At 43.7% G+C, this 23,680-nt stretch overlaps 1 protein-coding gene across 2 annotated transcripts in view; it reads right to left on the reverse strand.

Moving 5' to 3' along the window:
- Nucleotides 1-21,599: 21,599 nt before the first annotated feature.
- VSIG10L (V-set and immunoglobulin domain containing 10 like) overlaps nt 21,600-23,680 on the reverse strand; it is a 28,096-nt gene continuing 26,015 nt past the window's right edge. Inside the window, exon 11 of one of the 2 annotated variants that reach the window (XM_087727279.1) lies at nt 21,600-21,923. In XM_087727279.1, coding sequence (XP_087583405.1) covers nt 21,837-21,923 — 87 coding nt within the window. In that variant the 3' untranslated portion in view covers nt 21,600-21,836. The remainder of the gene's footprint in view (nt 21,924-23,680) is intronic. The other variant, XM_087727280.1, reaches the window with a different exon arrangement.

The raw sequence follows: 23,680 nt of genomic DNA on the forward strand, positions 1-23,680 counted from the left end.
GATCCACTGATGGAACCTCTTCTAATCGGTTCGGTAGATTTGACAAACTGGTTCTACCGAACTGGTGCTAACTGGTAGGAACCCACCTCTGGTGTGGATCCTCACCTTAGGCCAGTATTTCTCAGTCCACTCATGCAGAGGGAATCCAGAATCAGAACAAAGCTGGAAGATACCTTGGACTAGGTCTTCTAGTCCAACCCCCTGCTCAAGGAAGAGACCCTATACCCTTTCAGACAACTGGCTGTCCAGTCTCTTCTTGAAAGCCTCCAGTGATGAAATACCCACAACATCTGAAGCTGTTCTACTCTCTGATTGTCCTCACTGTTAGGAAGTTTCTCTTTAATTCCAGATTGCTTCTCTCCTTAATTAGTTCCCGTCCATTGTTTGTCTTGCCTTCCAGTGCTTTGGAAGATAAATTGGAGGACAACTTGATAGACAAAGGGTTGTGTTTTATACCAGATGTGATGCAGAGGTGGGTTCCTACCAGTTCGCACCAGTTCGGTAGAACCGGTTCGTCAAATCTACCGAACCGGTTAGAAGAGGTTCCGCCAGTGGACCCAGAAAGCAGGCCACACCTACAGAAGAGCTTCCAAAAATTTTTGAAACCCACCACTGATGCAGACAGACAGACAGACAGACAGACTCACACACACAGAGAAAGAGAAAGACAAAGAAAGGAAGAAAGAAAAAAAGAAAGAAAAAGTGAGAGAGAGATGAAAGAAAAAAAGGAAAAAGGGACAGAGAGACAAAAGGAAGGAGAGAGAGAGAGAGAAAAAGAGAGAGAAAGAGAGAGAGAGAGAACACATGGCCGGCAAGCCACTCCCACCAGGTCACATGACTGGCAAGCCACTCCCACAAAGGAGGCCACACCCACAGAGTAGGTTCTAAAAAATTTTGAAACCCACCACTGATGTGATGGAATATAAACTTGAGCCTGGGAATGAGGAGCGAGCCGTTAAGGGCAAAGGAGTTCAGAAAAGATCACCCAGTCCTGGGAAAGAAGAAAACACAACCAAGAAGCTCAGACTAGCCCTGCCTTGATTTCTTTTTTTGGTTTAAGACGGCGTGGAGAAAAATTCTGGCAGCCTTCAAGATTCTGCATTACACCCAGCAAGATTATTCCTCAAAAGCCCTCCCTCCTCTTCCTTGGTTTCGTGACCTTCCCTAAGTTGAAGGGCTGACATCAGGCACCGTGGCAGCTGCCTGGATTTATGTTAGCAAGTCAATAGTGTTCCTTAATCACGCGCCTGTGATTGAACTGCCACGGCTCGTAACTGTTGTCAGGCTTCCTTCCATCTCTCAGAGGAGGCAAAAGGTGTTTTGCACAAAAGCAACGAGTGGGACAAGCATCTCCTTGATCAATGGCAGAATCCATCAACTTCCTTCTGAAATAGTCTCAGTGCTCTGAACGTGTTTATCAATAGATCCTGGCTTAGCTTGCACTGACGGGACGTCTTGGCCATCTTTTTTTTTTAAAAAATAGCGTACTTTCCCCATCTTATACTTTCTCCACCATTGATTGACGGGAATGGAGAAAGAAGCCCAGATTTCCTCCATTGGAAAAGTGCTCAGGTTTGAAGGATGATAACTAGGATGATTACAGTGAACAGCAAGATGTGATGATCTCCTTCAAATGGAGGGATTCTATTGACAATTTGATGATATTTCTAAGCATTGTTATATTTTGTGATCCGATGGGAGGCTGTCCATATTTCCAGAGAGATGCAAGACTTTAAAGGGGAATTGGCCCTTCCTTCCTTCCTTCCTTCCTTCCTTCCTTCCTTCCTTCCTTCCTTCCTTCCTTCCTTCTTTCCTTCTTTCCTTCTTTCCTCCCTCCCTCCCTCCTTCCTTCCCTCCCTCCCTCAGGAATGGTCTACTGTCTGTGGTTTGAAATCTGTCTGCAATCCCACCAGCCATAACAAGGTGGGCCTTGCTCTAGGCCTCTTCCTTGAAGCAGTGTCACCTAAAGGACCCAGGAAATGTCCCTATTCTACCACAATGCCTGTTGGATGAAGGACCATTTCCTCCTGGGATTTAGATGGCCTAACCCCGTTGGCTTTCCAAAAGACTTTAAAAACTTGATTGTTCCCTCAGGTAATGGGTCAGGATGCTAACTGAACTGTATGGTTTGGGTGTGTTGTTGGATGAAAGTCAGCTTGAGGACAATAGCTGCATTATATTAATGTTATCATCATATTCATTTCTCTCTCTTTTTCAACTGTGGAGGTTTATGGCTATGGATATGACGTATTGTTAGCTGTCCAGAGTCCCAGGTGCACTGTATATTTCTTTAAAAAAAATTAAAGCGGAGCAGATCTTTCCACTAAGACGTGACTCTAGATTCTCTGCACAACATTTCTGAATGTTAGGTTCTAATTGGAGTTATTTTGCTGTTTAAAATTGATATTTTAATTGCCAGGAAGGCAAAGATGATTGGGGAGAAGAGAGGATATGAATATGTGGTGGTGAGACCTAAGGACCCAGCTCTGGAGGAAACAGAATTCCAGTGTCACTTTCTCACAGTCCTATCATAGAACTAGATCCTGGAGAAAGGATAATACTTAAAAACCCCTTTATCAGAAGCAGACACTGAGATTTCTGGAGAATAACAGAATAACACAGTTGGAAGGGACCGTGGAGGTCTTCTAGTCCAATCCCCTACAGGAGACCCAGACAAGTGGCCATCCAGTCTCTTCTTAAAAGCCTCCTGTGTTGGAGTACTCATAACTTCTGAAGGCAAGCCATTTCACTGGTTCATTGTTCTCATTGTTCAGAAATTTCTCCTTCGCTCTAGATTGCTTCTCGCCTTGATTGGTTTCCATCCATCGTTTCTTGTCCTCTCTTCGGGTGGTTCAGGAGATTAAAGCAGAGTTGTTGAGTTTTCCCTGGATGATTTATGGGTGTTCACTCTTATTTTGTGGGAAAAAAAATAGTTTTGCCAATCTCAGGGTTCCCACCAATGCAGCGTTTCCCAACCTTGGCCAGGTGGGTGAACTTCAAGTCCCAGAATTCCATAGCCAGCCTATAGCCAGCATGACTAGGGAAGGGATATTCTGGGAGCTGAAGTCCAACATACATTATTTTTTGTTACATTAGAATCAGTACTCACGGCTAGATTAGAGGAAATAAATGGAGCAGTATAAGCTATGCAATTGACAATACTCACCCCATAACTGTAAGCAAATTTTGCAGCATTGCAATGTGGCTGCAGGCACACTTCAAGATCTAATGAATGACCTCTAGGATACCCCCTTTGCTTTGTGGCTTTCCTACCTCTGGCCCATTGAGATCATGTTCTTGCTGTATGAAAATGCACAAGAGCTTTGGGCAACAGAAGGACACGAATGAAACAGTTGACTGTCTCCAGAAGTCCTAGCATTGTGCTTGCTTTAGGAACACGGTGAATAATTGGGTGATCTTTGCTGTTCATTGTTACTTTTAACATAGAGAACTTTTAGGGTTCAGCGGTAGGCTTAAGAAACGGAGTCAAGCCATTTGCTGCCCGGCTTGTGAGTGTGTAAAAACCTTGGGCATTTGAGAACTTTTCACATTGTTGGAGGAGCTGAAGTTATAGCAATAGCAATAGCAGTTAGACTTATATACCGCTTCATAGGGCTTTCAGCCCTCTCTAAGCGGTTTACAGAGTCAGCATATCACCCCCACACAATCTGGGTCCTCATTTTATCCACCTCGGAAGGATGGAAGGCTGAGTGAACCCTGAGCCGGTGAGATTTGAACAGCCGAACTGCCAAACTAGCAGTCAGCTGAAGTAGCCTGCAGTGCTGCATTTAACCACTGCGCCGCCTCGGCTCAGTTCTTATGCGTCTCTCCAGATCCATGTCTATCTGACAAATCCTCTTAAATTGCAGGCTGCCAGAGAAACAATAGAGGAAAATGAGGCAGGGGTCTTGGCTACTCAGAAGTTATGCTTTTTAAAAAATGTTGTTATCTACCTAAAGTGCTCACCCAAAGAAAAGAACGCAGAGGGGTAGTAAGCCATGAGTAAACACGAGAATTACAGAAAACAAGTGATATTGGGATCTCGGTTTGAAGTGGTGAATGGGTGGCATATCATGCCTGTTTGGTAGTAAATTTGGGACAGTTCATTACAATCATGGCATTTATATTATCCTTGCTTCCAAGGGCTGTTGCTTAATATGCTTATGTTTGGATCCAGATACTTCTTCAAGCGTTGGCCAGTTGGATTCTAGATTCTCTTGTCCCTTCTAGGACAGGAGTGAGCAGCTATGGGCCCCTTTACGACCTGTGGACTTCAACTCCCAGAATTCCTGAGCCAGGTCATAAAGGGGCCCATAGTGTCCTGCCTCTGTTCTAGGAATTTGTGACCTAATGACCTCCTCTTGCCTCAGTGCCTTGAATAGTTGGTAGCATAACCAGTTTAAGAGATGAATGGAGAAATCAAGGATAGTTTTCATGTTTACTCTGGAATCAAAAACCACAAATAGTGATCTTTCCACCCAACTCTCTGGCCAAAGGGTCCATTGCGACCAGTGTCCAAATCTGATGCTCTGTCTAATTCATCCTGCTGGATTTGGATTTGGGAGGTATCAATGCTAAAACTGAAAGAGTTAGGGATTGAGCAACACTGATATTTATTCTCAGATTAAGTATCCCACCTTTGTTTCATGGGAGAAGAATGAGAGGGCCAAATTAGGAGCACACTTTAGCTCTTGAGTTGAGATGCTTGCTTGCTTTTGAATTCACATATCCTGTCCCCATCTTTTCATTTTGCCTTCCAGCTAATAGTTTATCTCATTAGAGTCTGGAGCCCGCTGAGATCTATTCTCTTTAATAGGACAATTTGTAAAACGGATTGAGCCTTATTTTTTTTTTACTAGTAATCCTTACTGGAGTCCTGTCATAATTATAGCAGTTCATTTATCTTTTGCCATAGTGTTAGCATTTCTGGATCTTTATTGATATCCTGTCAAACATCCACCTGGGCGGATGGGTGATTGTGTTTTGATGAGCTGAGGAATAGCCAAATGGGAGATATTTCTTACACTCCCTACAGGAGGGTGGGCAGCACTGCAGCTCATCAGCTAAGACTCTGGGTTTGTAGGCTGGAAAGCCAGCAGCCCAAAGTTCAAGACCCAAGTTCCATGTGATGGGAGTAAGCGCCCGTTCCTTGCCCCAGCTCCTGCCCACCTAGCAGTTTGAAAGCATGCAAATGCGAGTAGATAAATGGGTACCACTTCAGTGGGAATATAATAGCACTCTGGCATCATGCCGGTCACATTAGCACAGAAATATCTTTGGACATCACTGATTCAAGGTCTTGAAACAGAGATCAGCACTGCCCCCTATAGTCAGCAACCAATGGAGTTGGTTTCCTACATGAAGATTTAAAAATACAGACTCTCCCCTGTATCGCCAGCTCGCAAACATGATGATTTACCGGTGTCGATCAAGGCTTATTTGGTACAAACAGAGTTCCCCAAAACATTGAAGCCAGTACTCTGAAGCTTTTACACCGTGGCATTGTGAAAGAGGAAAGTTGCAAATTTCCTGGGACATAAAGTCTATTAAAATCATGACGATGTGATCCAGCCAGTATAACTTTGACGAGGCAGTAAAAATTGGCGTTGGCAGGCCAGTCAGAAGATGCTGTAAATCTCAGCTGAATTCTAATTCATATTCTATAAATATGGGCTTTAAAACATTTATTCTGCAGTCCTCTCCGTAATCCAGCAGAATCGGAGCTGGGGGGGGGGGGAAGCGCGTGCATAAAGAGGATACCAACAAAATCATGTTTTCAGAACAACTGAAATGGGACCACAGTTCCAATGAAGTTCCTATTATTTTTATTATTATTTTAATAACAATCTTCTGAGCAATGCCATCAGAGTTGCATTTATAGAAAGTAAATCCTAACCTTACTCCATACTTAAGTGGGCAGTAGAGGGTGCGTGCATAAGTGCACTTACATGCCTATCGTCCCTGTCATTGTATTTTGATTCCCTTATTCTTGTTCTCATTTTTGTTTGGCACATTCCAATAAATAAATAAAATAAAATAAAATAAATTTGAGGAGTGCGGGATCTCCTTCTGTTGGAGATTTGGCTTCCTCCAGCCATGCCTGTTCTCACCCTTTGAGGACAGCAGAATCCAAAGGATGAGTTGCACGCCTGTTATCCTGAATCCAAGACAGAGGTCAGACCTTCTCATATAACTCAAAACGCCTGGCATTGCAACAACTCAGTCATGTTGAGCTGCAAATGGGGAAGGGGGGGAGAGCATAAATGGGGAGGAGGGATTGGAGATGTGAACCCGCTTTTAGTTACTGTATTTGTCCCAGGCCTGAGGCTTTTTCCAAGCAGACTGCATCGCAACGGGGAGTGGGAGAGGTGGAACTGTGGCTTCCCACAGCAGAAGAGTGGGCACTATGCAATATTTGCAGCTCTTTGGTAGGGCCCGAGTTTAATTTTAAAAAAAAGAAACAAGAAACGTGGTTTTTGTATTCGTTTTTAATCCGTTGCTTCTCTCGAAACTCTCGGGGGAGGAGAAAGCTTGGAGACTTTGAAAAGGGTCTCCCCAACCCCTTTTCTTTTCTTTTCTTTGGTCTTTATTTTTTTATTTTTTTGCTTTTGTGAAATCAGTGCAATAAATAAAGAAACTTGAACCATGCAAAACCGGTATCCACCACCACCACCACTGGCATGAAGTCCCAATGGCTTCTAACAGCAACTTCCGCTGCTGTTAGTCAACGTAACAATATCGTCTTCACCCATGGTACTGTTTCATGTTTGAGTAATAAACATTTTGTCCCCGCTACCCTCCAAAGAATGTCAGGTGGGTTGGGTTGTGGGGTTGTTGGGGTTTTTTTTGGCAATTATGGATAGAACAGGTCCAATAGGATCTCTCTGATGGTCCAAGCTGTTTGTATCCCTGATACTACCCTGAGGTTGGAACTGTGCTTCTGACATCTTAACAATCCCATACAAAAGTTGACGATGTTTCCATGAGTTTAGAATCCTGCTTTACACACACATACCTTCTTCAGCCTTATGGGGTGGGGGAATGTCTCAAGAACTGCATTTTGTAGGATATCTGTGTCAACCGTGTGCAATTTACGTGCGGACGTATATAGCCATGTGTGTGAAGTGAAACCTCAGTTCGGATTAAGGTCACGTGTATATTTCCCGCCTGGAGTTGAGTGGTACGTGTTGCGCACTTGGAAATCAAGCAATGAATGTGCATGCATGTGTTTTGTGCATAAGTCACACCCCAGAAATAAGTGAATAAGCCTTTTGCAAGCCATTAGTAAGTCATGTGCAAAGCATGAGTAGACAATGTGGTAGTTGCGAGGAAGTCATGTTCAATTTGCAAGTTCATCACAAGCAATTAATGTAAAGCATGAGAAATCCAGTGAGTAAAGCAGGCGTTAAACCATGAGTAAAGCATGTGTTAACTATGTGTGACATTTAACTTTTTGAACAATTCTGTGTACACTTTTGTGCCAATCACAGTTACTCTCTTCCAAAAAAATAATAATGTGTCTCACGTGCTAAGCATGTGAATACCAAGTGCAAAAATTACCTAAATATATGTGTCAACCATGTGTCAACCCATGTCTACACCATGTGTAAGTCACATGAAAATCCACATGTAATACATGTCAATACTAATTAAAACATACACACACATGAGCCAATATTTGCTCATAGTGATGGAAGTGTTTTATGATTTTCAATCATTATGCCTTGTACCGGAACAGCATATCTTGGCTATTTATCCTCAAGTTATTATTCTTTTAGTTAACTGGTATTTTCAGATCAAGCCACGAGATTGTCTCAGTCTATATCTGAACGGCAGGTACACATTCTAAAGTTTTGGAGTGTGTCAAGATCATGTACATTTCTAATGCCCATGTGAAATAAGGATCTTTTACAAAAAGAAAAAAAAAGTTGCAAACCATGTATAAACTATGTGTAAACAAGGCATTAACTTTGTGTAAAGCACTTGTAAACACTGTGTAAAGTGCATGCTGGACAAAGTGCAAACTCATTAAAAAAAAGCATATGCAAATTCATTATAAAGCACAGGCAGGCCAAGGTGTGAAACTTGGTGTAGATCACGTGAAAAAAGCTCTGTAAAAAAGCATGTGTAAGCAGAGTGCAAACTATTTGCCAACTATCACACCATGATGTCAAGTATGTGCAAAAGAAAAACAAAAAAACGAAAAAAAATGGATGTAAATGATTTGTGAAGCACATGTAAGCCAAATGTAAAATAGTTGTAAAATGTGTGTGTGTGCTGCGGAGAGTCTGGCGTTTTGGAAACCAGATGTAAACAATTCATTAAGCATGTCGAAACAGAGTGTAAACTCTATGGAAAGCATGTGGAAAGTCATTGTTAGCTGGGCATAAACACTGGGTATTATAAAGCCCGAGAAGTTGTTAAAATGCTGTTGGAACAAGATGGTTTTAATAGAGTTGCAAACTCCCCCTTATGTTTATGTAAACCAAATGCAATCTTTGTGAAATGAGAGTATGCAAACAAGGAACGAACCTTTATTGCAAATTAGGAAGGGATGGTAAAAGGTGAATCTCCAGGCTTTACACAGACTTTACACCTTGTCTGCACATGTGACTATTTGTGCAAACCACTAATTACAGTAGTATGCACCATATCAATCCTGTAAAACTTGAGGGAGGGGGGATGTATTATTGTTTCCCCCCCCCGCTCGCTCCCGGGGAAGAGTGTGAGTGATTTCTGATGGAGTGGGTGACCCAGATCTGAGGTCTATGCTCTTAGTTGCCATCAGGAATCATCAGAGAAAGGAAGACTTGATATTTGGAGTACAGGTAGTCCTTGACTTGCAACGGTTTTAGTGACCATTCGAAGTTGTAATGGCAGTGGGGGGAAAAAAGTGACCTATGACCATTTTTCTCAACAGTTGCAGCATCCCCGGGATCAAAATCCAGATGCTTGGCAACTGGTTCGTATTTAGGACGGTTGCGGTGTCCCGGGGTCATGGAATCCCCATTTTGCGACCTTCCGACAAACAAAGTCAATGGGGAAGCCAGATTCGCTTAAGAACCGTGTTACTAACTTAAACAACCGCAGTGATTCACTTAAGAACCATGGCAAGAAAGGTTGCAAAATGGAGCCAAACTGTCTGGCTTAGAAATTTTAGGGCTCAACTCTGGTTGTAGTACAAGGTCTACCTGTATTCTTATTCATTCTCTCTCCCTCTCTCCCTCTCTCCCTTCCTTATTTTCTCCCTCCCTCTCTTTCCCTCTCTCATTTAAAGAGCCACATTTAAAGCAGCCTTCTCCAACCTAATGTCCTCCAGAAGGACCAGGCTACAATTCTGAAAGTCTAATCATGGGAATTCTAGTCTGCTATTTCTGGAAAGTGCCCAGTTTTGGAGAACGTTTGGTTTTAACTCTGCGTTGTCGAGTGATTTTAGAGCATATCTTCTGTTAAAGGTAGAGCTTATCACTCCCATTGCCACAAAGATTCTGGAATCAACAATGGCCTGATTAGGAGAAAGTCCAAGAGGTTCAGTTTTCCAGTGCACCGAGAGGGAGAGAAAGACCCTGTTAAGTTAAATGTTTTTGCCTGTTGCTCTATGACGGGCACCCTGGAGCAGGGAGAAAAGATACAACTCACAATTAGAAGCACATGTACGGTAATTATTGATAGCCACTAGTGAGTTGATAGTCTTAGCAGAGAGCACCTTATCAAAGTAAGGTCAAGTCTGCTTCATTTTGGGCTGGGGGGAATCCTCTTTTCAGGTGGTCAACTCACCGCGGCCATCTTTCCATGGGACAAACTCGCCACGGACAATTCCACGTGGGATAACCCAATGCAACGAATGTTATCTGCCACTTTTCCTTTGATATTATTTCCATGGACAAAAAAAATGCAAATAACGTCAAAGAAACCGTGGCAAAATAAAATTTAGTGGCATCGTGTTGAGTTACCCTACGTGGCCTTTTCCATGGCAAGTTGTCCCGTGGTGAGTTGGCCATGGCGAGATGGCCACGGTGAGTTGGCCATGGCAAATTGCCCCTTTCGGATGTCAAAACCACTAATGATTGAGTCCATGAAGTCACCACAAGTTGAGCTTTCCTTCATTTTCTTTTTTTCTTTTAGAAAATTGATGAGGACCTAATAGGAAAGTTGAGATCTTGGTAGGCCTTTGTGGCTGAACCTCAATCACCCATCTCCTTCGCCAGCTCTTGCCTGGATCTGTTAGGAGCTCTGATTCAGGAGCAGCTCCGAAGTTGTAAGATCTCCAACAATGATCATTATTGCAGCAATGCCTGTCATTGTTAGTCACGTGGGTGGTTGGATCGAAGTCCTGGGCTGGACTTGCCTACCAATGCGGAAGAGTGAGACAGAGGTGTGCAGATGCTATGAGGAAACCCTCTACAACGGAGACCATTGGTCCCTTGCTGCAAAGCATGCAGAAGGGTCTGGAAACCGTTGTGATGGGTGTCAGAGAGAGATATATATATAGAAGGAACCATTGTAAATGAGCAAAGCATTCTGGGAAATAGAGCCAAAAACTAATAATCCCCCCCACCCCTTGAGTCGCAGAGTCTCTGAATGGAAAGCATCAATAGCATAGCTGAGCATGAGGCACACTAGACTTGGTCCTGCAGGATAAGCTCTCCTACGCCATGTTCTATCAGGTTCCCAGCTGTTTCAGTGGCCTAGGACCATCTTCACAGCAAAATGAAGAATCCTAGATAAGACCTGGATTTCAAGGCTACCATAACCGGTCTGCAAAATTGCACTCAGTGCCACCTTGCCATGGTTCAGAGTTCTACAACCCAGATATGGCATGCCTAGTAGATGAAATGCAGAAGAGATCTGATAGAAGGGAAGGCAGGGTAAAGAAGAGTCAGCTTTATATATATATATAGGTTTCATGAACATGCTCTTAAGATGCAGTCATTGGGCTGATTCATAGAGGATGGATGGGTGCCTAATAAGGTAGGAAATTGCAGGGATAACCAGATGATAGCAGAAGTTTAGAATTCCACTCGATGTGTCTTTGCAACCAGGTTCTGATAGCCCCAAAGTCTATGGAGGTGCAGAGCAGCAAGACAGTACAGGAACCACATCTTCATGGCCATTGCAGGAGCTCCAAGGACAACGTGGCTGGTGCCACAATTAGAAGACAGGAAGTAGCAAAGAGATCTTGATCTGGCTCCAGGAAAGCAATTGGCCAGGCAGAGGTGCAGAAGGAGAGGTGAACCTGGAGAAGGGAATGGATAGAACTATGGAAGGGCAACCATGCTTGATGGCAGGCCAATCAGTGGTGGGATTCAGCTGGTTCGCACCTATTCGGGAGAACCGGTTGTTAACTTTCTAAGCAGTTCGGAGAACCGGTTGTTGGAAGAAATCTCCTTTTGTTTTTTCCCACTTTACAGGGCTAATCCTGTAAGGAAGGCAGGAAGGAAACATTCTGGTGTTCTTTCTAGCCTCATCTTTATTGCCCTGCTTACAGAAACTGCCTCTCTGGTTAACCCTTATTACATTGCAACAGCCAAGGCGAAGCGCCCATCGACGTGAGTGACGTTGAGTTGGCCGTGCCCACATGGTCACATGATCAGCGAGCCACACCTACCCAGCTGGCCATTTGGGGCAGAGAACTGGTTGTTAAATTATTTGAATCCCACCACTGAGGCCAATTGAGTCTACCCCCTCCATCAACGATCCCACACTCTGTTACTGTCACAAACGTTAGAAGGATAGGACAGAAGGGCAGCTGGGCAGGGGTGGGGGCATGTTAGTGGATGCTGTACCTCAACAATAAACTATAAAAAGAGAGAAAATATTGTAAAAAAAATAAAAGAACTTTTATTGCAAGCAAAATGAACAAACCACCTTGTCTTCCATCTCATGCAGGCCCGCCAAGGGCCACGCCCATCGCAGGGGAACCGTACCCATCCCGAAAGGCGTGGGATTCGAACCCACCTCAAGCGAAGGGGCTCGAATCCAACGCCTTAAAAGGGGAGGGAACTTTGCGGAAGAATTCCTGAGTCTTTGGGTTATTTTTTTAATTTATTTATTATTTTTGCCAAATCCATGAGGGGAAAAAAAAATACAAATGAAAGTACTAAAATAATCCTTTTTTCAATAAAATCATAGAAAACCATGAAAGCGAGTCATGTGTTCATGTCGAAGTATAAATTGTGGTAATCTACGTGGCTTACTTAAGCGTGATCTACTGAGTAAACTATATTTAGTTGGCTTCATCCCAAATGCTAAGCTACAAGCTACAAGATATTTTGGTTAGTTGCTTTTTATGAATCCAGCCTCCATGGCAGCAGCTATAGAATCCTTACAAGAATGAATTATTTTTTTAAAAAAAATGAGTAACCACATCTACGCACACACACACAAGAGAGGGAGGGAGAGAGAGAAGGAGAGAGTTTTGAGTTATGGCCATCCCTTTCAAAAACTTGAATTTATAAATACTTTGATGGCTGTTATTTTCCCCTAAATACTTCCTGGAATATGTTCAAACTAAGGCTGGGGATATTTTTTACTTCTGCCAAGACTCGTAAGAAAAAATGATGTTGGATTTTTATCATTTATCATGCGCTGGAAAGGATCATTACATTTTACAACGAACGAAACATAAAGCATTTCTAAAAAACGTTTCTTACATTTCTTTAGCAGCTGGAAACGTACATCTATTAAGAGGGGGAAACAGATTAGGTGAAAATGTTGAGTCGGAGGGTGGGATATGCTGAAGTGTGAGAGAGGGATAGCTTGGTTTTCTTGTGGAATTCTTATTTTTTTTCTCCGCGGATCTTTTGCGGAACTTTCTTGGAGGGAATATTTGCATATTTTTACCATCACAAAATTCCAATTCCATGTACTACAACTTTACACTTATGTGATACACCTGTGTGGTTAATACCTGATCTCAGACCCAGTAAACCACGAAGTAACCATTTAGGGTTGACTAGCTAACCACATGTGCTAGACTAGAGTATGGCAATTTCCTGATAATCCTTGACTTACGTCCATTCACTCAACAACCATTTGAAGTTACGACAGCTCCTCCCCACTTTGAATTCCAGAGTTCAAACAGCTGCCTCATCCCCCCCAGTCATGTGACTGCATTTTGGGCAACTGGCCAACCTTGACAGTTCTTTGCATCACCCTAAGGTCACATGGGACACGATGGCTCAGTGGCTAAGATGCTGACCTTGTCGATCAGAAAGGTTGGCAGTTTGGCGGTTCAAATCCCTAGTGCCACGTAACAGAGTGAGCTCCCGTTACTTGTCCCAGCTTCTGCCAATCTTGCAGTTCGAAAGTATGTAAAAATGCAAGTAGAAAAATAGGAACCAAAGGTAACAGTGTTCCATGCGCCTTTGGCGTTTAGTCATGCCGGTCACATGACCACAGAGATGTCTTTGGACAGCCGTGGCTCTTCGGCTTTGAAATGGAGATGAGCATCGCCCCCTAGAGTCGGGAATGTCTAGCAGGTATGTGCGAGGGGAACCTTTACATTTACCTAAGGTCACACGAGCAAGATTTTATGGTGTTTATTTCTGAAAACTGGCATTTACTTCTAGTTTCCAGAAAAATACAACAACATCCCATTAAGCAATGGGATTGCTTAATGACTATTTCATGTGCTTAAGAACTGTTCCCCAAAAGATTACAAAATCAGGTCCAGCCTCATGATGACTTGCTTTACAAATATCCCAACTTATGACTGTAATCGTGGCATCCAACTAGAGGTAAGTCAAGTTCTACCTATATATTATCTGTTTGTTATACAGACAGACACTGCAGCAAACGCAACTCTGCATATCAGAAATTCTTTTTTTTTAAATATTAGTTACTTCTATGCTGCATATAACGGATTCATGTGGTGAGAGTTGGTCTGATAATAGCCATTTTGCCCAGATTTGTAGGTTGAGAGCTCCCGTAGATCTCAAAAGGGGATTGAAAAAAATAACACGTACAAATGAGAAATGTAATTTAGGGATTTGAGAATTAAAGGATGGGAGGCACAGGCTGGTGGGGAGAATTCCTGATCGAAATTTTCAACATTTCATTAACTACACTTCCCAGCGGTGGTAAAATTGGCATGAAAGAGATAACATGTTTGTTGTCTTTAAAATGCCTTTCAAATCCAAAAGGAAAAAAAACAAAACCACCAAGCTATTAACAACCTAAATAATGCAGAAAGTCCAGGAACAAATGGCATTTCATGTAGTTATATCGCTTCATCAAATCAGATCTCTTTAGGGTCAGATTGGAAAATGAAGTTTTAATAAGAACATTAGCCTTATAGATAGATGCCTGGGCATTTAACTACAACGGGAACACAAGACTTTTATTCCCCTTTATCCTGGACTTCTCCATATGGTTAAATGCAGCACTGCAGGCTACTTCAGCTGACTGTAGTTCTACAGATCGGCTGTTCAAATCTCACCGGCTCAGGGTTGACTCAGCCTTCCATCCTTCCGAGGTGGGTAAAATGAGGACCCGGATTGTTGTTGGGGGCGATATGCTGACTCTGTAAACCGCTTAGAGAGGGCTGAAAGCCCTATGAAGTGGTATATAAGTCTAACTGCTATTGCTATTGCTATATGGATAAGGAAGAGAAAATGTACTCACACTCAGCTAAATATTATTTGTCCCATAGGATGACTCCTGAGTATAAATTCCCTTTCCTTTCTCACTCATAATACTGAAACAGAATGATAGATATATGGTAGGTGCTATTATTCTCGGTTAATCACATCCTATAAATGAAATTCCTACAGCGGGGTAACCTTGGCTGACCTTAAAAAGCTAAACAAGGTTGGATTGAATTAATAAATTGATTGGACCAGGAAATTCCTAGATCATGGAAGAAAGTATGTGTATATAGAAAGAAAAAAGTGATAGAGATATAGAGATATATGTCAGAGGAAACAATTTTCCCGGAAGGTCGGTGTTCTCCTTGATAGGACATTAGCAAAATGGGTTTTGCAGTGCAAAGAATTAATCTCGGGTTGTAATTTATTATCCAATCTTGTTGAATCAGTGGAAGAAGATTACTATTCCTGTACCACACACAAGGATACACAAACGCACTCCGAGATGAACTCGTCTCGTTTACTGCCAATTCAAAGCTGGCAAAAACAAAATGCAAAACAACAACAACAACAACCCACACCCCTTTTATTCACCATGATTTCAAGAAACATCCTTTGCCTGCAAAGCGATTGGAGGAAATCTTTCAGCAGTGATTTCTGAAAGAGCAAAAACACAGGTCTTTTCCCCACAAAGGGGAACTTTTTGCGTGTATCTTAACGATCCACGAGACTTTCTGATCAGCAGTTTTGGGATAATGGAAGGAAAAAGTTTGGGAAGCCTTGCGCTAAGTCCTCTGTGCGTCTCCAGAACAGAAGAAGTCCTATCAGTCTTTCTACACCTTTCCCTCGACTTAAGTCCAGCTGGATCTGTTTTTACCTTTTTCTGTCTCTCTTCTCCTCCCCTCAGGCTGCCTGCAATCAGAGCAATTGCCCATTGCAGAGCAACCTTTCATTTAGCTTTCAACTCGGTTCCCATTTAAAAGCAACAAAAAAATGATTGAAGAGCCAGGAGGGAGTCAGCTATCAGGCCAGATTAGCAGGGCTAAATACCAAAAAGCTCATCTTTTGGAGGTGGGGCAGGACCAAACAATAGGACGCTATCTCATGAGGAGAGAGCATCGTGCGCCAGCAATTGGGCTCACAGCCTCGTGCCATTGTTTTGGTCGGTCTGGTACACCCACTGCGGCCTATCAGTTGTGCTGTGTGTATATGGGCAGAAAGATAAATAGAATGGATACCATAAAGGCAGGAAAGAGGAAAAGCTCAGGTTGCGTATGTAATAGCAACGGATGGAGACTAATCAAGGAGAGAAGCAACCTAGAACTAAGGAGAAGTTTCCTAAGTGAGAACAATGAATCAGTGGAACGACTTGCCTCCAGGAATTGTAAATGCTCCAACACTGGAAGTTTTAAGAAGAGATCGGACAACCGTTTGCCTGAAACAGTACAGGGCTTGCTGCCTGAGCAGGGGCTTGGATTAGAAGACCCCCGAATTCCTTCCAACTCTGTTATTATATTATATCTCACAACAGCCGACTAACTGCAGCCATCTTGCTGTGGCCCACTCACTGCGGAACAACTCACCATGAGATAATTCCATGCGGCATAACCAGTGGTGGGATTCAAATAATTTAACAACCGGTTCTCTGCCCTGATGACCAGCTCGGTAGGCAGGGATCAGTGGTCATGTGACTGGGTGGGCGTGGCCAACTCAATGTCACTCAGGTCGATGGGCGCTTCGCCTTAGCTGTGACAATGTAATAAGGGTTAACCGGAGAGGCAGTTTCTGTAAGCAGGGCAATAAAGATTAGGCTAGAAACAACACCAGAATGTTTCCTTCCTGCCTTCCTTACAGGATTAGCCCTGTAAAGTGGAAAGAAACAAAAGGAGATTTCTTCAAACAACCAGTTCTCGGAATAGCTTAGATAGGTGCGAACTGGGATTCAGCCACTCAACGTGATCAATATTATCTGCCACTGTTTCTTTGACATCATTTCCATTCATCCCATCCACACAAATGGAAATAATGTAGAAGGAACAATGGCGGATAACCTTTACAGCTTTGAAATTATCTCACATGGATTGTTCCACCGCAAGTTGACCGTAGCGATTTGTCCCACAGCAAGTTGAATGCGCCGGGTTGCCCGCAGCAAGATGGCCGTGGAAAGTTAGCCATGGAAAGATGGCCATGGTGAGTTGGACACATCAAGATGGCCGTGGCAAGAGAGCCGTGGTAAGTTGGCCACAGCGAGTTGTCCTAGACCCGTTTGACATCACAGTCAGAACATTGGCCAGTAACCTGTTTCCCACCTCACTTTGCCACGTTGTTCATTCGATGTATTCTTTCTGCCATGCCTCCCTTCCTCATTAAGCTGCCTGAGGTGGCGCAGTGGTTAAGGTGCAGCACTGCAGGCCACTTCAGCTGACTGTTATCTGCAGTTCAGCGGTTCTAATCTCACCGGCTCAAGGTTGACTCAGCCTTCCATCCTTCCGAGGTGGGTTGAAATGAAGACCCAGACTGTGGGGGCAATATGCTGACTCTGTAAACCATTTAAAGAGGGCTGAAAGCCCTATGAAGCGATATATAAGTCTAACTGCTATTGCTATTTTTTTTTAAATCATACAAAAATGAATATATTAAAATATATATTTATTCCCCCCTTCCCCCACAATACAAAATTCAATAAGTACCTTTCTAAAAAAAATACATACTTTGATTTAAAAAAAATAGATGAAAATATCTCCTTGGAACCTTTAAGTCAAAATTAGCTGAGCGTTAGTTTGCATCTTCATTCAAATGTTCGGAGTTCTGCTCAGTTTGTAATACTATTTGCAACACTGTCGTCTTAAAGAACCTCGTTTCTCCATGGATATGAACCGCCATTTTGTCGTGGTGAAATTTCCATGCAACAAATAACACAGCCAGAGCCACGGACTGTTCTCTACACCCAATAATGCTGCTAGACTTTAAATACGTGTGTTTGAGATTTGCTTCCAAAGTCGAAATGGTTAAACTGAATGACGGATGTGAACTTTCCATTGGCTTCTTTCTCCTGGGTGTGTAGCACTTGGCGCGTTTCCTTCATTGCAGGGAGCTGTTTTATTTTGCAGACCCAGTGTGGGTCTGCAACTTGAAGCTGTGTGGCACTACAACTCCCAGAATTGAAGTACCTGGCAACCAGTAGGTATTTATCGGGTTTGCAACTTCCTGGGGTCATGTGATTGCTATAAAGTGACCTTCCCAGACCTTCTAACCAACAAAATCAATGAGGAAAGACCTAAATGTTGTGTGATTCACTTAACAACTGTAGTGATTTCCTTAACAATGTGGGGAAAAAAGGTTTTTAAACAGGGCATGTTTCACTTAACAACTGGCTTGCTTAGCAATGGAAATGTTGGTTACAATTGTGTTTGCAAGTTGAGTTTCTGTACTTCCGATAGGCCCTGTCCATCTGTAGGACCCCCAAAAGACCCAAGACCATTTCCATTTTGAAATCTGCAGCAGCTGAAACTTTCACATCCCGCTTCGCCAATCAGCATCTTGATCATATTAGATCCGTTTCATTCTTGCTTCTCATCCGGCACAATCCTGATTCTGCTCCCACTCCCCAGCTGATTTCCCCCCTTAGCTACTTGCCTGGGAATTTCCATTGAATGTGTTACCTAAAAACTCTCATACTAAAAAGGGACGCAGTGGTTCAGTGGCTAAGACGCTGAGCTTGTCGATCAGAAAGGTTGGCAGTTCGGCGGTTCAACTCCCTAGCGCCGCCTAACGGAGTGAGCTCCCGTTACTCGTCCCAGCTTCTGCCAACCTAGCAGTTCGAAAGCAGGTAAAAATGCAAGTAGAAAAATAGAAACCACCTTTGGTGGGAAGGTAACAGCGTTCCGTGCGCCGTTGGCATTTAGTCATGCCAGCCACATGACCACGGAGATGTCTTCGGACAGCGCTGGCTCTTTGGCTTTGAAACGGAGATGAGCACTGCCCCCTAGAGTCAGGAACAACTTGTGCGAGGGGAATCTTTACCTTTACAAAGTTTTGGTACCAATGTTTTTGGCTTTTTTTTTTTGCTTTTATCCAGGTTGGGTCCTCTTCCTTCCGCCTTAATTACACCACTGTGGGGGAAATTCAATAAAGGTGTTCCATATTGCTCTTCAGAAGCAAATAAGTACTCTCGTTAATGCTGGCGCCAGGGAACTGTAGTATTGCTAAGAAAATTAAAACTGTGTTATATATTAACACAGTTTTAATTTTCTTGCAACGGCAGCCTCCTTTGTGCTGGCTATAAGGGGATTTTGAGTCAGTTTTATAGAACAGTAACCCAACACGTTCTCAGACAGTTCATGCAATACGTCATTGTGGGTCTTTCCCCCTTCTTCAAAGAACTATTGAGGTTCTTATTTTTGGAAATTTCTGATTGCAGATAGTCTTCAACTTACAAGTTTGTTCAGCGACCGAAGTTACAACAGCACCAAAAAAAAGTGATCTAACTGATCCACTGCAGCGATTCACTTAACAACCGGAGCAAGAAATTGTCGTGAAATTTTGTCGGCAAAATTCACTTAACCAATGTTTCACTTGACCGCATAGATTTTGGGGCTCTATTGCGGTCGTAAGTCGAGAACTACCTCTAGCTGACAAAGAAAAAAGCTGAAGCTAATGACGAAAAGGAGACCTGCATCCTCATTGAACAAAACCAACGTGAATGACCATGGATGGGATCCCTCTCGGTCTTCTTCTCAACCCTGAGGATTTCTTCCTCTGGTTCTATCATTGCAAGGGAAAATGTTATTAGACAAACAGAAGAGCCTTGCAAGTGGATTAAATGGAGCACTCTCATTTCTACGCACACTATCACATACTGCACAAAACATATTTTGTGGTCCTAGATTCTAAAGCCCTCAGAGATATTTTGTTGTTAGTTGCAAAGTTTCGTCCCACCCATCACGACCCCATGGACAATGTTCCTCCTGACCTTCCTGTCCTCTCCCATCCTCTGGAGTCCATTGAAGCTCACGCCGACTGCTTCGGTGACTCCATCCAGCCACCTCATTCTCTGTCGTCCCCTTCTTCTTTTGTCCTCCATCATTCCCAGCATGTGGCTCTTCTTCAATGAGTCCTTCCTTGAATCACAAAGCCTAAGAATTCCAGAATCCTTTCCAAGAGGTTCAACTAGCTCACCTTACATCAAGACCAGCTTGTCTGTTTTCAACCATTCCAGGTGGTTGAAACCTATCCCAGATGAGGGCGTTGCAATTTTTCTCTTACTCTCTCTAGGAGGCAGTGTTGCCTTCTCCAACTCAGCCGAAACCAGGAAGCACCGCCCTCTCTTCACCTGTTCAGAAAGTCTGTTAAATCCGGCCAACACTACTATGCATTTTTCCCCCAGTTCCTGGCTGGTTGGGGCAAAGAATGTGTTAGGTTGGAAAGAGTTAATCAACTGCACCGTCTGTCCCTTTCGTACTCCAACCACCACCTCTCCCTCCCAGATTTTTTTCTCCTTATATTGAGGATTTGAAGGGGGCGGGCTCACTTTAGTGCCGGGGTTGGGGGGTGGGGAGAGGTCGAGTGGGGCTGTAAGAATTCATGGAAAGCTCAGACCATTTGGTAATCTTAACAGTATTTCTCAACCCTGCTCATTTTAAGCGGAGTGGACCTGGGAAGTTGAAGTCCACACCGCTTAAATTGACCAAGGTTGAAAAACCACCGATCTTAGAATTGAAGAACGGGCTCAATCTTCACATTTTTTTAAAAAAGCCAGAAAGACACATCTTTTCCTGCTTTAAAAGCACCGTCGTTTTCCCCTGGTATCCACAAAGGGGATCTTGACTGGGTTCCAAGACAGAAACTGGGCCAGGCTCCAGGCCCGTGTCTTTTGATAACGGAACGATTTGGCAGGTGTGTGGCCTCAGAACATAAGCAGCTTCCATGTGATAAAATGGTCTTTGGAAAAATAAGGCACATCTCAATCCAACGGCAGCCGTATCTTCCCCTACCTGCCACCGTATCCAAGCACTTCCCTGGCTGTAAGATCTACGGTGTCGTTTGCATTGTCTGTTGTCCTTGGCCGCAAAGCAAACTTTAGGGATTCTAATATACCCTCCATTCAGCAGCTCTCTAGAACTCTTACCGGAGGCCAGCCAATCAGGTTGCAGTGTGCTCTGCTCTGTTCCAAAAACTCCAATCGGAAATCTCAGTATCCCAAACATAATTGTCTAAATTTTGAGGAGGCAAAACAGATGCTTCTTAGAGGACTAAGGTTGCTGGTTCTTACCTAGGCGCGTGAGATTTCCAGCCAAGAGTGTTGAAGTTCACATCTCATACTGAGGGGATCCATCTGTCGGTTTCTAAGGAAGCTGAGAGAAGAAGGCACAAAATCCATTTCAGGATCTCAGCATCCCATTTCAATGACTATCTAACCGCCTGGGTATCGTCTTCACACAAGTTCCATTTCAGTGACTATAACCAGTTGGGTGTCATCTTCACAAATTCCATTTTAGTGACCATAACCGCCTGGGTGTGATCTTCACAAGTTTCATTTTAATGGCTATAAACGGCTGGGTGTGATTTTTCACAAGCTCCATTTCAACTTCCATTCCATAACCAACTGAGTGTCATCTTCACAAGTCCCTTCACCCAGATTAAGGCTGGGTGTTGTTGTGGCCCTCCAGCAGCCATCAGAGCTGGCAGCAGATTCAGACAGTGAGGAGGTTGGGGAGGAACACGGGCCAGTCCTGGAGTCTGGGGAAGGCTCTGATCGGGGCTGTGTCAGAGACAGAGAGGGGGCCAGGGCTGTATGCCAGTTATCAGCTGCCTTCAGAGTCAGACACCAGTGAGGCAGAAGAACAGCTGGAGCCCGTTCCCAGTGTGCGCATGCGCAGAGTTGCCAGACGAAGGAAACAGTTAAAGAACAGGGATAGACTTGGGAGTAAGGCCACAAGTGGATGATGAATGGCCTCTCACAGAGGAAATAAAAGAGGAGCGAAGGGGGAATGGAGTTTGCAGGAGACAATTAGTTCTCTTCATTGGTTCGCGACTCTCTGAGACTCCTGGCCAAGTTTTGCAGATATCGGCCTGGCAGCTCTCCAAGCCAGATAAGGTCTGTGACTGTAAATCCTCCCTTGAAAGACTTTGCTGGATGTGAACAAGCAGAATTCACAGTCAATGAATAAAAGGGTTTTTTGTGGGGACAAGGAGTTTCCTTCATGCTCTTGGGAAGCCTCGGTCAAAACAGGTGTGTTCTTCACCATTTCAGACTTGAGTAGCATTCCGCACAGTCCTGGCGCCAGGTCGCCCAGTTGGAGTAGAGGAAGTGCCTTCCCTGATACCGATAGGCTGCTTAGAACCGGGGAAAAGAGAAACAACAGTGTCATTAGAAAACTGTTTGGAATGGAGACAGAAACCAGACTTCTTCTCTCAACAATTTGGACTTCATTCGGGAAAAGAGGTGGAGGAAGGCTATCTCTGTGGAGAGGGGACCACTGTGTGATTACCAACCAAAACCCGAGAGCACCCAAGTATTGATACAAGCTTAGAGGCAAGGTCCGTTTTACTCAGGAAAAAAAAAAGAGTAATTTTATGGGGAGCTGAAATTGTTTTTTGTAAAAGTTGCAATATTTCTCAGAAAGGTTTTTTTAAAATCCTTAGCGGAGTCATGCCAGGCCCTCAGATTTTGTAATTGGCTCAGTGAACCAAGGCAAAACCAGTTGAAGTTAAAAGGCAGGCTTGTTGTTCAGAGGTGGCATGGGGGAAAGAGAGAACAGAAAAGAAAGAAAGAAAGAAAGAAAGAAAGAAAGAAAGAAAGAAAGAAAGAAAGAAAGAAAGAAAGAAAGAAAGGAAAAGAGGTAGTGTGTGAGTAATGATGGAAGGGTAAAGCAGCACAAAGGACCCATCGCATTTGAAACTACATCAGCTCCAACAGCAATCCATTTAAGGCAATAGTGGGGCACTGCAAAAGCAGGGGTGAAATTCAGAAGGTTCTGACCAGTTATGGAGACCCGGTAGCGGAAAATTTGTGTAGTTCAGAGAACTGGTAAATATCACCTCTGGCTGGCTCCAGAGTGGGGAGGGAATGGGGATTTTGCAGTATCCTTTTCCTGCCACGCCCACCAAGCCAGGCCCAGTAATTTTAAAAAAAAATGAATTTCACTACTGTGCAAAAACCCCGTCCTCTTTACCAGGCATGATATCAAAATCTATCTCCCAGGGAAAAAAAAATCAGAAGATATTGTTATACCAACCCTTGGTATGCAGCGCTTGGTTTCTCCGTTTAGGAGAGTGTTTGAAATTAATTTGCCTACAGAATAAATGAGAAATAGGGGAATAGTATTTGGAGAATAAAATGGAAGGGAAATTCCCCATTAAAGTCTATGTTGGTCAGAGAGCCTGGCAGGACACCAGAGACTCTGAATAGGAAATGATCTTCTTGCAACCACATCTACTGTGTTTCTCCGAAAATAAGACCCTCTTTTTTTTCTGCCACCAAAAAAGGCACCAGGTCTTATTTTCGGGGAGGGTTGTTGTCCACTGACTCACCTCACTTGCGTGAGTCTCTCCCGGCTTCCTTTTCGCTGTAAGAGGCTTTCGGGAACTTCTTCGGCTTTGGATAATTGCAGCCTCACCTCGCACACCTTGGCTCATTTCTTCTGCAGCCAGCAAGACTTTCCTGAAGGCCTCTGCAGCCGATAACAGAGCTCTGGATTGATCCGGAGAGCTCTTATTGGCTACAGAGGCTTTTGGGAAAGCCTTGCCGGCAGAAGAAATGGGCCAAGGTGTGCAGGGCCTGGCTGCAACTATCCGAAAGTAAGTAGCTCCATACTCCCCATCCTCACACTAGCTTAATTTTTACCCATGCACCCTGGAGCAGGGGTGAAATCCTCCCGGTTTAGCCTGGTTCGGCGGAACCGGTAGAAACAATTGTCCCTAGTTCTGCGAACTGGTAGTAAAAAAAAAAAGCTTCCGATGATCGTGTGGCTCACAGCTGATCCACGCGATCAACGGAAGCTTTTCTTCCACTTTTTAAAGCATTTTTTTTCCTGCCTATTCACCCGAACCGGCGGGGAAAAAAATACTTTAAAATGTGAAAAAAAAGTTGG

Source organism: Thamnophis sirtalis, unplaced genomic scaffold, assembly GCF_051295495.1.
Source record: "Thamnophis sirtalis isolate CommonGarterSnake01/CBP01778 unplaced genomic scaffold, rThaSir2_p1.2 scaffold_13, whole genome shotgun sequence".
Classification (NCBI taxonomy): Eukaryota; Metazoa; Chordata; class Lepidosauria; order Squamata; family Natricidae; genus Thamnophis; species Thamnophis sirtalis.